Here is an 11,855-nt window from a genome sequence, read left to right as displayed (position 1 = left end):
AAGGCACAATTATCTCTCTCAAACTCTGTTAATACCTGTAACAATGGAGAGGACTACCAACGATTTCGTCAAACTCTTCTCTTCACCATTTTCGGACATATTTATTCTCCATTTTTCTTTTTCCCCCAATTTTTTTGCAAAATTCATTTTTTTTTTTTTTTTGAAAGAGGTGAGGTAATTTAATCACTTTCTCTATTATTGAACGCCCAAATCTCCATGTTCTTCAAATTATTCCTCCTATAATTCTTTTAACAAAAATAAATGAGTTAGATTCTCAGAAGCCGTTCAATTTTTGTACATTTAGCTAGTAATAATTCATCCCCTCTTTAATTTTTATTTTCGTTTTTTTTTTTTTTTTTTTTGTTCTGGGTTATTTATTTTAATAACAGGCGTTATTAATTAATTATTTAATATATATGTTAGGAGAATAGGAGTTATATGATATGCTTTAATAATGAAGAGCATAATAATTAATAATGTGAACTAATTATATAAATTTGTCTATATTACAGGAAATTATCTATCTATAATTTCGTAGCACCGCTGGATAATCCTCCTCTTCTACTCTTCCTCCTGGATCATTCGTCTTCTTAGCACCATGGCTGATGTTTCATTTGTTGACCGAGGTAATATTTTTTTTTTTTTTTTTTTTTGGTAAAAAATTATCACATTTAGGGTTTGTTCTTTAATCTTGATTAGCATATGCTTAATTCCATGTTTATCTTCAACTTCAATTGCCTTGTTTGGATAATAGTTGATTAAATTAGCAAATTTTTTACTATATGATATTGTTAATGATATGGGAATTAAGGTTGATGTTAAATATTGTTTAGTACAGTAATTTTGTAGCTATTTGAAACTTTCAATGTTTCAGAATATTAACAGTTCATAATTTTAATTGCTGGTAATCAAATATACCATTGGTTGAAGATGTGCATTGAAAAGTGTGTAAAAAAAAAAGTCTAACACGACAAATATTAAGAAACGGAAGGACTAGTTTTTGTGGGATTGATTATATAAGAGTAACTTTTTAGTATGATGTAATTGCAAGCTCATTAGCTCAATGATGCTTTGGTAATAAATTAATATCCATTGTTGACTTGAAGATGAAGAAGAAGATGGTTTATTGAATTGGTGGAGTTGAAATTAAGTGATGCAACCCAAATTTAAAGTTGGAATGATTGTTATGCTAATACATGGATGTATGTTTATGATATGAAGTGGTTGAGATGGACAACTTAGATGATGATAAGAAGAATGCCGTGGGATCTTTCAAGAAGAAGGCGATGAATGCTTCTAGCAAGTTTAAGAGCTCATTTTCGAGGAGGAGGAGGAGCAGTAAGGTCATGTCTGTCGAATTTATAGATATTCATGATTTTGAGGAGGCCCAGGCTGTTGAAAATTTTCGCCAAACTCTTATACCAGAAGATTTGTTGCCTTCTAAATTTGATGACTATCATGTCATGCTCAGGTATATTTTTTTTAAAATATATTTATATTTATATATATATATATATATATATATATATATATATATATATATATATATATATTTTTTTTTTTTGAGAATTTAATTTATCATTCAAAATATTGCTTGTTGAAGTTTGTATATTCACCTTCTATACAACTGAGATGGAAACTCCAACTGTCACCATGAAACTTGTTGCTTCTTCATTACTTAAAGCAAGCCCTGCATCCTTAATTAGCTGTGACTTGACCTGTATTCCTTCATTCAGCAATATAAAATATGAACTTTACCGCATCATTTTTTGGAGTTAATATTGTGTTAAGAACAGAATGTCGCCTCTTCCTGCATAGCAGGGTATGTTGATTTGAATTTGGATATAATAACAACTTTTGAGTTCAGTGGAAGACCTTATGAGCGCAATGTTAAATTGTCAACAGATTTCTAAGGGCCAGAAAATTTGATATGGAGAAGACAAAACAAATGTGGACTGATATGCTGCAGTGGAGGAAGGAATTTGGTGCTGACACTATTATGGAGGTGCATGTCTATAAACTTAAGTTGTGTCATATTTAGTCTACTGATGCCATTGTGAACACATACTAAATTTGACTCTTGTTCTTGTGTTCAAGGAATTTGATTTCCATGAAATCAATGAAGTTTTGGAGTACTACCCTCAAGGACATCATGGAGTAGATAAAGATGGAAGACCTGTTTACATAGAGCTTATCGGCAAAATAGATGCTATCAAGTTGATGCAAGCCACAACCATAGACAGGTATATCAACTATCATGTAATGGAGTTTGAGAGAACCTTTGCAGTTAAGTTTCCATCTTGTTCAATCGCTGCCAAGAAGCATATAGATCAAAGTACAACCATATTGGATGTTTCTGGAGTGGTATGTAGTTGATTTCTTGCAATGGAAATAAATTTCTATTTTTGTTTTGCTCAAGATTTTAACTTATGGATTATGTTGCCTTTGTTCAATCATGAAGAATATAAATAATTATATCAGCTCTGTAATATTTTCATAGGGATTTAAACAATTCAACAAATCTGCCAGGGACCTGATCGGCCGCCTTCAGAAAATTGACGGTGACAATTATCCTGAGGTGCAGAATAAAGCCATTAACTATAATGCCTCTCAGGAAACTTCCAGTTTCCTCTGGCATTTATCATGGGCCATTTTCTCAGTTGTTGGAATTGTGATGGTTGTAAAAACTTTTCATTCTTTTGCAGACCCTAAACCGTATGTTCATCATAAATGCTGGTTCTGGATTTAGACTTTTGTGGAATACTGTCAAGAGTTTTCTTGACCCGAAGACCACAGCAAAGATTACAGTTCTTGGTAACAAATACCAGAGCAAGTTACTTGAAGTGATAGATGCTAGGCAAGTCTTTAATTTTAGTTTTCTAGATTTTCCTTCTCATAATCTTCTGTCTTTTCTAACACGGTTCTTGGATTGATTTGTATGTTGCTTTCACTCGACTTTCCATCAGTGAGCTGCCCGAATTTTTGGGAGGCACCTGTTCTTGCGTGGACAAAGGGGGTTGTTTGCGTTCGGACAGGGGACCCTGGAAGGACCCAGAAATATTGATGGTCTTTTTCTTTCTCCTATCATGTTTATTGGTGCTGATGCTTGTCCTACTACAACTTAAAGAAACAGCACTAAGTGTAATCCTTTTGATCTGCAGAAAGTACAAAATGGTGGAGCAAAGTGTAAGCAACATGGAAATCACCACCATTGTGAGGAGAAGACAATACCTGAGGATGAGGCATCCAAGAAGGTCTGATTTAGTTACCTATTCACTGCTGAATTGTGTACCCAGTGCTATTGTTAGAGTTCTATTGTGAAATTCCCTATTTTTTCCACCGCTGGCAGTGAGGAATGGCCTACTGATATGTGGCTGTTGTGTTACAGGTGCAGAATGAGGAGGCACCGAAAACCAATGTTGAGCATCAACTTCCTTCCATTAGTGAAGAAGTATGTATAACCTGCTCCTTCAGAAAACCAAACAACATAAGTTCTTGAAAAAACGTACTCTCTGCATCATAGATAATGTATCTAGCCCTCTTTTGAGAAGCACAAAGTCACCGCAAAAAGTTTTAGTACTGGTGTTAGAATAATTTGCACATTACTTATCCATCTTGTTTGTTTTGGACCTGGCAGGAGAATAACAAGGTAGTGAGCCCTAACAGCTTAGTTCCTGTAGTTGTTAAGCCAGTAGATGATTCTTGGCACAATATGGTGAACAGAAACAACTATGCCCTCGTTAAAGGTACATGATGATCCATTTCCTAGGCCCAGATTTATGTATATTCTTTCTGAGCACTTAACTAAAGATTTCTTAGAGACATGTAAACTGTCTAAAACTAAAGTGCAAAACAGTAAGTTGATGAATGTTTCTCTAAGAGAAGAGATAACAGGTAAACTAGAGATAGCAAGTATTATCGTAGGAACCTGAGGGAAGGCATTTTTTATTTTATTTTTACTTTTAAACCAGTAGAAAATGCATTTTTCTGTTTTAGTGAATATATTAGCCTTATATGCAAAAAAGTTATAGTCTTCCCCAGTAGTTTCCCTGTAACTGCAAACAAGCTGTTACATCAATTCCTCACTTATAAAGGCAACTGGTTGAATTGATTGCCCTGTATTCCATGGTTAATAGAAGTATAATGAAGTTTAGCAAAGCTATTTAGTTGTAACCCGACCAGTAGAAGATGCACTCTTGATTGTGAACGCAGTAATATGAGTATTCACAATGACATTAACAGAGATGAATCCTTTCAGTCATTTTAACTCAAGTTGCACCTAGAATAATGTAAGTGCATTTTAATTAGAATCTAGAAGGGTTGTTAATAGCATGTCTTTGGAATCGTAACAAAGAATTTCATATCTGAGGTTGCTCGTGTTTTATTGTTTATTGTTATGAAAGAAAGTGTCTAAATGTTTTTCTCATCCGACAGCAGCTGATTGCTACAGCATAAACAGTAGTTTCAAACCACCAGAAGGAATTAGCAATCAGATAGTAGCTGGTTTGATGACCTTTATTATGGGTATAGTCACAATGGTGAGATTGTCTCGTTCCATGCCCAAGAAAATGACTGATGCCAATCTCTATGCTGCCCCCATGTACTGTTTTGACTCAATGGCTAAAGCTCAGGGCCATGAGTTAGCTGCCCCAGGGATCTCCAATGCTGAATTCATGACTGTCATGAAACGCATGGCAGCCATGGAAGAGAAACTCATGGCAATGACTGTGAAACCCGATGCTATCACCGAGAAAGAGGAAATGCTTCAGGTTGCTTCCAATCGGGTTGATGCCCTCGAGCAGGAGCTTTCAGCAACTAAAAAGGTATTGGTTCTTTTAAAGCATAACCACAAATTAGAAGCACCTATCTTACCTCATCAATACTTAACTCACGTTTTTTCTTTTCCACATACATCTTAGGCCTTGGAAGATGCTTTGTCAAAGCAAGAGGAGCTCTTAGCATTCATGGATAAGAAAAAGAAGAAGAAGAAGATCTTTACCTGGTGAAAAAAGACAGAAAAAAAAAAAAAAAAAAAAGGAAAGAATGATGCTAGAAGGTTTGGTGTTTTTGATCCAAACACACGAATTTCTTAGGGAATGTCAATAGTATAGGCGAATAGCCACCCCCAAAAAAAAAAAAAAAAAACAATCTTGGTCATTTTTTCTTTTGTGTCCCATCTCTGAAAAGCATCAATCTTGGTGTAACCCTCAGGAAATATGTTGTAAAAAGTGTGTCCCATATTTTAGGAGCCTTGAAATTTTCTGTTTAATTCTCCTGGTAATTTTGCTATATAGTGAGAGATTTTAACAAACCATATCCGTCTTTTCCTACATTCTAAGTAATGTTTTATTTTTGTTAAGCCATTTATATATTTTGCGAAAATAGATTATGAATCTGGACATCTGGTTATTAAAAAAGGGGCAGTTTTCCTGAAGGACTTAAAAGTGATGGTATGAAAAACCTAGTCTATCCTTTATGACATTAATATTAGGAAATGTAGCAGTTTTTTCTGGCACACACTTTAAAATATGTATTGCCTATATGGTAATTCCCGGTCATCATTCTTATGAACTATAAAAAATCAGTGCGAATTTCAATCATTGTATAAGGGGAAAGAGGTTAGGTTAAACTTATGTGGTGATTGTTGATAGCCAGCAGCTGCTGCTGCTACTTTCAATGATTGTATATGACATACAAAACCCTCTTTTTTCAAAATTTTAAAATTAATGTTGAACCCAACACAAAATATACACCAAACCTGTTTTTTTAATTTTTGTCATCAAACCTCTATTTATCAAAAAGGAAGTGGTTACATCAGTTTCGTAAGCTGAAAAATTGAGTTGCTTTGTACAAAGAAACAACTATATCATTTGAAGATCAAAGGCTGTAAAAAAATGCTTCATAGCTGTACAATCTACATGTAAATTCAAGGGAACGGGACTTGAACCTTTTTAACCAAAAGGGGAATATACAGGTATTCTTACCAATGTCAACAAAACTATCATCAACAAGCTGCCTTTACATAATTATCTGGATGTCTATACATGTGTCTAATTATTTCTGCATGATTTTATGTAATAATGTACATATTCACATAATTAAATGACAGATTAACTGAACAGAGTACCCATAGAACTTGCATATGAATAAGGCATGTCAGGCCAACAGTTGGTTCCAGATACAAAGATACCTGCAAATAACTGCATATATAAGTCCCAGATCAAAGTTTGTGAAGATGGATATGAGAAGTTGGGAGCCACAGCTAGCCAACGTATGTTCTCCCTACTTCGTATTAAAATGGAAAAGGAGGAGAGGAGAAGTGAGGGAAGACTGACATTGTGATACGAAACATGTCAATATGTCATGTCCACTTTTTTTGTTTGGACCTGAACTGCTTGAGTAAATCCTTCCATTGGGCTGCATAGACAGTAAATAGAACCATGAATGGAAGGGCAAATAGGTTGCGATCATAGAAAAGAAAAGCCAGGCAGGAGCATATAAAGAACTATGGTAACCAACCAAGCTTCGCATTTAATATGGGAAGGTAGGTATGAAGTACTGAGTAATTTTTAAGGAACATGTTAAGTTTGTTGATTCCACTGCTACGTAAATTTCTTTTCTAAGACATCAAGTACAACTGTCGACCATAACCAAAAGCTTAAAAAAGGTACAAATTAGACACAATATTGTGTTAGCTCCATGCTAAGCTTCAAGAAGCAAGTAATCTTTTAACCTCCTTTTTGAGATAAAAGATGAAATAAATATATATGGAAATGCCAAAAGATCTATTGCCAGAGTCAGGAGAATACAGATCCAGGAATAATAGGACTTAAGAGTTTAGATCCAGCCATGTCACTCGTATAACCTATTAGCTGCTTCAACCCTTCAAAAACATACTGGCCTTACTCTTTGTAAATGGCTTAAAATAATTTAATTATTGGCTTTTAGCTTATTGATGTGGTCAATCAAATGTAGTTTAATCAATTGGGAGAAAAGCTGGTGTTCAAGCCAAAACAGCTAATAGCCAAATAAGGCAATTTTACATTTATGCCAAACATCTTTAAAACAGAGCTAATACTAAATTACTAATTGCCTTTTAGGTGACTATAAACATCTCAGACAAACAGCTAGCACTATAAATAATCCGAAGTAAGGCCACTATACAACCTCACAATGAGAAATAAGCCAAATGGCTTGCAGCATGTTTCCAGTGATGGACTTATATGGTAGTGGCATGGGAAAAAAAAATGGTTTTCAGTTTTTCACAGGTTCTGCTACAACTTTCTTCCCCAAAGTGTTTCACTAAAAACATATACTGAAGTTACAGTATAATTTAATGCCTGTAATTAATCAAACTCCTAGTGCCTGTTGCAAATTTTTAACAACAAAAGAGCATGTTGTCATGATAACAAGCCATACCCCTGAAGGATAAGACATAGTTCTATTTTCGGAAAAACTCCAAAGAGACAGGGAAGGGCAATAAAATCACAATTATCAGAAAAAACATGCAGCTTACCTGCATCATGATAGCGCTCCTCGATAGCAGCAATCAACATGTTGCGTAGAAGGACAAATTCTTCACTTTCGGGACAGGGCTGCCCATCTGGTCTGCATCATATTATTGTTGTTATCAAAAAATAGATAATTATGGCAAACTCAAAAATCTAACACCATCAATTTACTTGTAAATGAAAATAAGATTCTGAAAAAAAAACAAAAAAAAAAAAAAGGTCCCAAACCAGTAACATGTACATTAAGTCTACAACAGCCCCTTAATCTTATGAAGAAACAAGGAAGCAAATATTGTTCCTTTGAAACCTTTGTTTTTCAATCTAGCCAGATTAGGGCCATCTACAAGAAACATGGAAAACCCCCACCCCCTTTATAACCCAAAATTTCAACTTGGGAACAAATCTTAGTTGACACTCGATATTTTTCATATAAAGATTGGAGCAAACAAACTACTTCACACTAAAATGTATTGTTATCTTTGTCTGCATGTCCCCACACTCCCCACTTAAAAAAAAAAATTTAAAAAAAAAAAAAAAAAAAAACTCAACCTGTAGAAGAAATTACAGCTTTAAGGAGCCAATCACAGATTTTTGACTTAAGTGATGCAAAAACTTTCCATTTACCTATCCATTTCCAATAGCAAAGAACCATCAGGATGAGGAGGTATCAATGTTGGATTTGTAGGCTCAACAATTTTCAAACCATCTTTGAGTGCTAAAGACTTGTTAACTTGTATAGGGGCCTGAAAAAAGAGATTTTTTAATTTAGATATCAAACATTGGAAAAGGCACAAAAAACAGTTAACTAAAACACATAGCATCCATTCATACAAGTCTCATGACTTAGAGAGTCCAGCAAACAGGATGCCAGGAAAATATGCTGTAAAAGCTACAACAATTACTAAGACTTGTACCAATTGCCAAGTCAGTTACGAAGAAGAAGATTTTAAATTGTACCTTCTTCCTTGGAAATAAACATAGATAAATTGTCAAGCATTAGCACCACCACTGCCACATACAGGTTCAAGTTCCAGATAATATCTTTGTACTAATTGACTATACATAGTAATCCAATAAGAATTTAAAACAGAGCCAATTCTTCACTAAACCTAGACTATTAGAGTTTTAGAATACTGTAAAGAATACCTTGCATCTTACAGCAATGTTGATGGCATCAGAAGGTCGGAGATCAAAACTAAGAGACTCTGTTTCAGAATCCATCTATGGGACAAAAACAAATTAATTAGTCTCAAAAATAGAAGAAAAAATAAAATTCATAAAACAAAAAATAAAATAAAAACAAGCTCAATAAAGTTACTTTCATGACACAAAGTTCTGCAAAATAAGCTTCTTGCACCCTCTTGGTAAGTCGAACATATTTCACCTTCAATAGACAATTGGATGAAATTCATCAATAATGATTGTGCACAAGGCATCAGTCAAAAGAAATACATAACACTTGGAAGCCTCAAAAGTAAGAAAAGAATTCTGGAGAAAAAATTACCATGTATCCCATTGTTTCTATCATTTCCTTCACTATTTGGTACATAGTTGGCCTAGCCTAGCAATTTAAGGTACATTAGTTAATACGCTAAATTAAAAGTGCATATAAAAAGACAGAGGCCAAAAGGAAAAGGGCAATAAAACTCATGAAACAAGAAGGAACAATGTACCATCTCAACATTGTGAAGCGCAGCCATCAACAAAGCACTAGGCATCTCCACTGAAATAAGAGTGTAACAGATTCAAAGTCACAAAATTATCCAAAGGTGTAATAGTATAATTTCTTTAAAAGAGCTTCCTTAGTTTTTATTGACAAACAATTTTGTTTTGATAAACTTACAAACAATAATTGGGAGTAAAATATTGCTTCCATCGTCCAGCTTCAGCACAATAGCAGGGTGTGAAATGTAGTCAGGTGGATACCCCCCTTTGGGATGATTATATACACATCTTAAGTATCTTCCATCCCTCATTTTGATCATAAAACCATCTGATCCATTCTTCACTTCAACTGAACAGAAAAACCGCATATCAATGATAAACGTGACAAACCTAAGCCAGGGTCAACCGACAGTTACGAATGGGATTATTTAAGGGCATAGTACAAGCTTATAAGAAAGAAGACAAAAGGGTAGGATTTTGCAAAAGACTATAGGCAGCTTAAACTAGCAAAGACCAAAATGAGGCTGGGTATGATAGGCAATCTTACTACAGATATTCCAGTCCAAACACTAAATAAGTTGAAATTCAAAAGAGAACGGATGTGCTACAAATAAGCATTATAGTCTTCTAGAGAAATGGTAGTGGCACTCTACATCGAACAGTTTTGAAAGGGATATATGCTACTTACAGCTTGGCAAAAGGAAGCCAATTACTCACTTAGGGCAATATATGCATCATCGTATCGAACAAATTCATGATGACGCCCATGGGTTCACTCTCTCACAAAATCCCCTTCTCCATCAGCATATAAGTGATATAACTAATCAACATAAAGGTATATAAACATTTAGAACTTTGAGGTTTATTTAAACGTGTGCCTAAAACTTGGTTACTAAAGGACTTTTTGGAGTCAAGGGAAGATGGATCAATAGAAACTATCATAGTATCATTACTGGTTTAGCTGGAGTAATTGAGTAAACAAAAGAGTCTCTGCTATTGTTCACTTGTTTGGTGATTAAGTATTTGAGGCTTCAAGCAATAGACCAGCTTGACTTCTGGCCATGATGTATGTGGTTTTTAAGAGCACTACATTCACTTGATTAGTTGATTAGAGGTCCTTATACTTAATGTTTGCTTAGAGCATATTGAACATCACATTCCTTTCATCAATCCTCATGTCATCTACAACACAAATTTGCTTATCTTAACAGAACCCGTACTTGATACGATTCAATACTTCAAGATTTCCTCCCGCAATGAGTATACAAGCACATGCTCACATGCATAAGTATGCACTCCCCATGTGCATTATATGTTTATAACTAATCCTATTTACTCGTTTGAAAGTTTTAGCTAGTCTTTTTTATATTGGAACACGTAAATGTTGGTTTTCAATCACCATAAACGGAGCAAGCACGAAACCATCAACACACGCCAAAGCCTAATTCGAATGAGTACTTCAACAGGAGAAACTAACGGCAATCCAACCAAGCAAGGAAAACGAATAAGCAATCCTCTTCACATAAAATATGTTTGTTAATACATTAAACGACTGTGATACAAGCCAAATCTGAAAATTACAAGGAAATCACAATTTCAATTTCATCAGTTGAATTTGCAGAAATTAACGACGTCACAAATAAACCAGATCATATCAATAACGAGAATATTGCAGGACATTTCATCGAAATTTTTTTATCACAAATTTCAACTAAAAAGTCAAGCAGAAATTAAAATTCACAAGGAAACAACAACAACAACAACAAATAAGATTCAGAATAAGAATAGTAAGTGAAAAATAACAATACCAGCTTCGAGGACAGTAGAATTGACGTAATCAGCATCATCGGCTTCAAAATTACCAGTAATGCTATCACCATCATTCGGTGAGCTAAAGCGACACCGAATTTTGGAAGAAGTTCGAATACGAGGACAATTACGAACCCTAACAGAAGCACCGCTAGAATTAGTGCAGCAATCAGTCTTCAAAACCGCAGAAAAATGAGAATTGATGAACATGACATTAGCACAGAGTTGTTTGGCCATGAAAGTAGTGAAATATGCAGGATTTCTCTCTCCTCCTGTGATTCTGGAAACGATTGGAGGTTGAAGAGCCGCCATTTTTGCAGCGATTGAGGAAAGAGAGAGAGAGAGAGAGAGAGAGATTGAGGGAGTGATTAATAATAAACGGTGCGGTGAAGAGGAATTGAGAAGGATAGATGAGAAGAGGAGAGAGAAAATGAAAGAGAAAGAGAGAGGAGTGAAGAAGAAAGAGAGATATAGAGAAGACTTGTAAGAGAGGGAAATGGAAGACGGAAATGTTGTGATGAAGACGACACTTTCAAAACAAGTAACCTGTATTTGTATTTGAGGGGAGAAAAACCGGGAGAAATTAACAGAAGAGATTGGAATGGCCTTGGAAACAAAGATTTACGATATGCATCAAAATTCATTACTACCGACTCCCGAGTCCCGAGTGGATTTTTTTTTTTCCATTGGATTGGCCACGGGCCGTGGCAGCCTAGTAGGTGCGCCTGTGCCGGTGACTCGGTGAGGCAAAGAGATTCTTGAATTATGTAGAGTATATTAAAGCTAACCTAAGTCAGCTTCATTTCGATTTATTTCAGTTTATCTGGTTTATTTTAAGAGAAAGCCCCAATTAATTATTGGGATAAACAA

General features: G+C 34.9%; 2 protein-coding genes across 6 annotated transcripts; one reads left to right on the top strand and one right to left on the bottom strand.

Annotated features, from left to right (window-relative positions):
- Window positions 1-21: 21 nt before the first annotated feature.
- On the top strand, window positions 22-5,314 carry LOC145561811 (phosphatidylinositol/phosphatidylcholine transfer protein SFH12-like). 4 transcript variants are annotated; one of them, XM_081621926.1, is made up of 13 exons: window positions 22-169; window positions 513-626; window positions 1,222-1,471; window positions 1,906-2,005; window positions 2,098-2,364; window positions 2,501-2,578; window positions 2,706-2,857; window positions 2,967-3,066; window positions 3,162-3,254; window positions 3,389-3,451; window positions 3,638-3,746; window positions 4,435-4,823; window positions 4,920-5,314. In XM_081621926.1, exons 2-13 carry the CDS (start codon window positions 599-601, stop codon window positions 5,004-5,006), a joined length of 1,716 nt encoding a protein of 571 aa, XP_081478052.1. In that variant the 5' UTR covers window positions 22-169; window positions 513-598; the 3' UTR covers window positions 5,007-5,314. The 4 variants fall into 4 exon arrangements, with proteins under 4 accessions (XP_081478052.1, XP_081478051.1, XP_081478053.1 ...); XM_081621925.1 differs by having other exon boundaries at window positions 22-174; XM_081621927.1 differs by having other exon boundaries at window positions 22-307; window positions 4,438-4,823.
- Window positions 5,315-5,885: 571 nt separating this feature from the next.
- Window positions 5,886-11,502, bottom strand: LOC145561812 (bifunctional nuclease 2-like). 2 transcript variants are annotated; one of them, XM_081621929.1, is made up of 10 exons: window positions 10,985-11,502; window positions 9,355-9,525; window positions 9,185-9,234; window positions 9,016-9,072; window positions 8,830-8,895; window positions 8,658-8,732; window positions 8,136-8,254; window positions 7,517-7,608; window positions 6,336-6,417; window positions 5,886-6,200 (listed from the first exon to the last, which is right to left on the bottom strand). In XM_081621929.1, the coding sequence occupies exons 1-9, from the start codon at window positions 11,295-11,297 to the stop codon at window positions 6,362-6,364; spliced, it is 999 nt and encodes a 332-aa protein (XP_081478055.1). In that variant the 5' UTR covers window positions 11,298-11,502; the 3' UTR covers window positions 5,886-6,200; window positions 6,336-6,361. The 2 variants fall into 2 exon arrangements, with proteins under 2 accessions (XP_081478055.1, XP_081478054.1); XM_081621928.1 differs by having other exon boundaries at window positions 5,886-6,190.
- Between the last annotated feature and the right edge of the window lie 353 nt (window positions 11,503-11,855).

This window comes from Chenopodium album, chromosome 10 (genome assembly GCF_948465745.1).
Source record: "Chenopodium album chromosome 10, dcCheAlbu1.1, whole genome shotgun sequence".
Taxonomy (NCBI): Eukaryota; Viridiplantae; Streptophyta; class Magnoliopsida; order Caryophyllales; family Amaranthaceae; genus Chenopodium; species Chenopodium album.
This window is presented reverse-complemented; position numbering and strand designations above follow the sequence as displayed.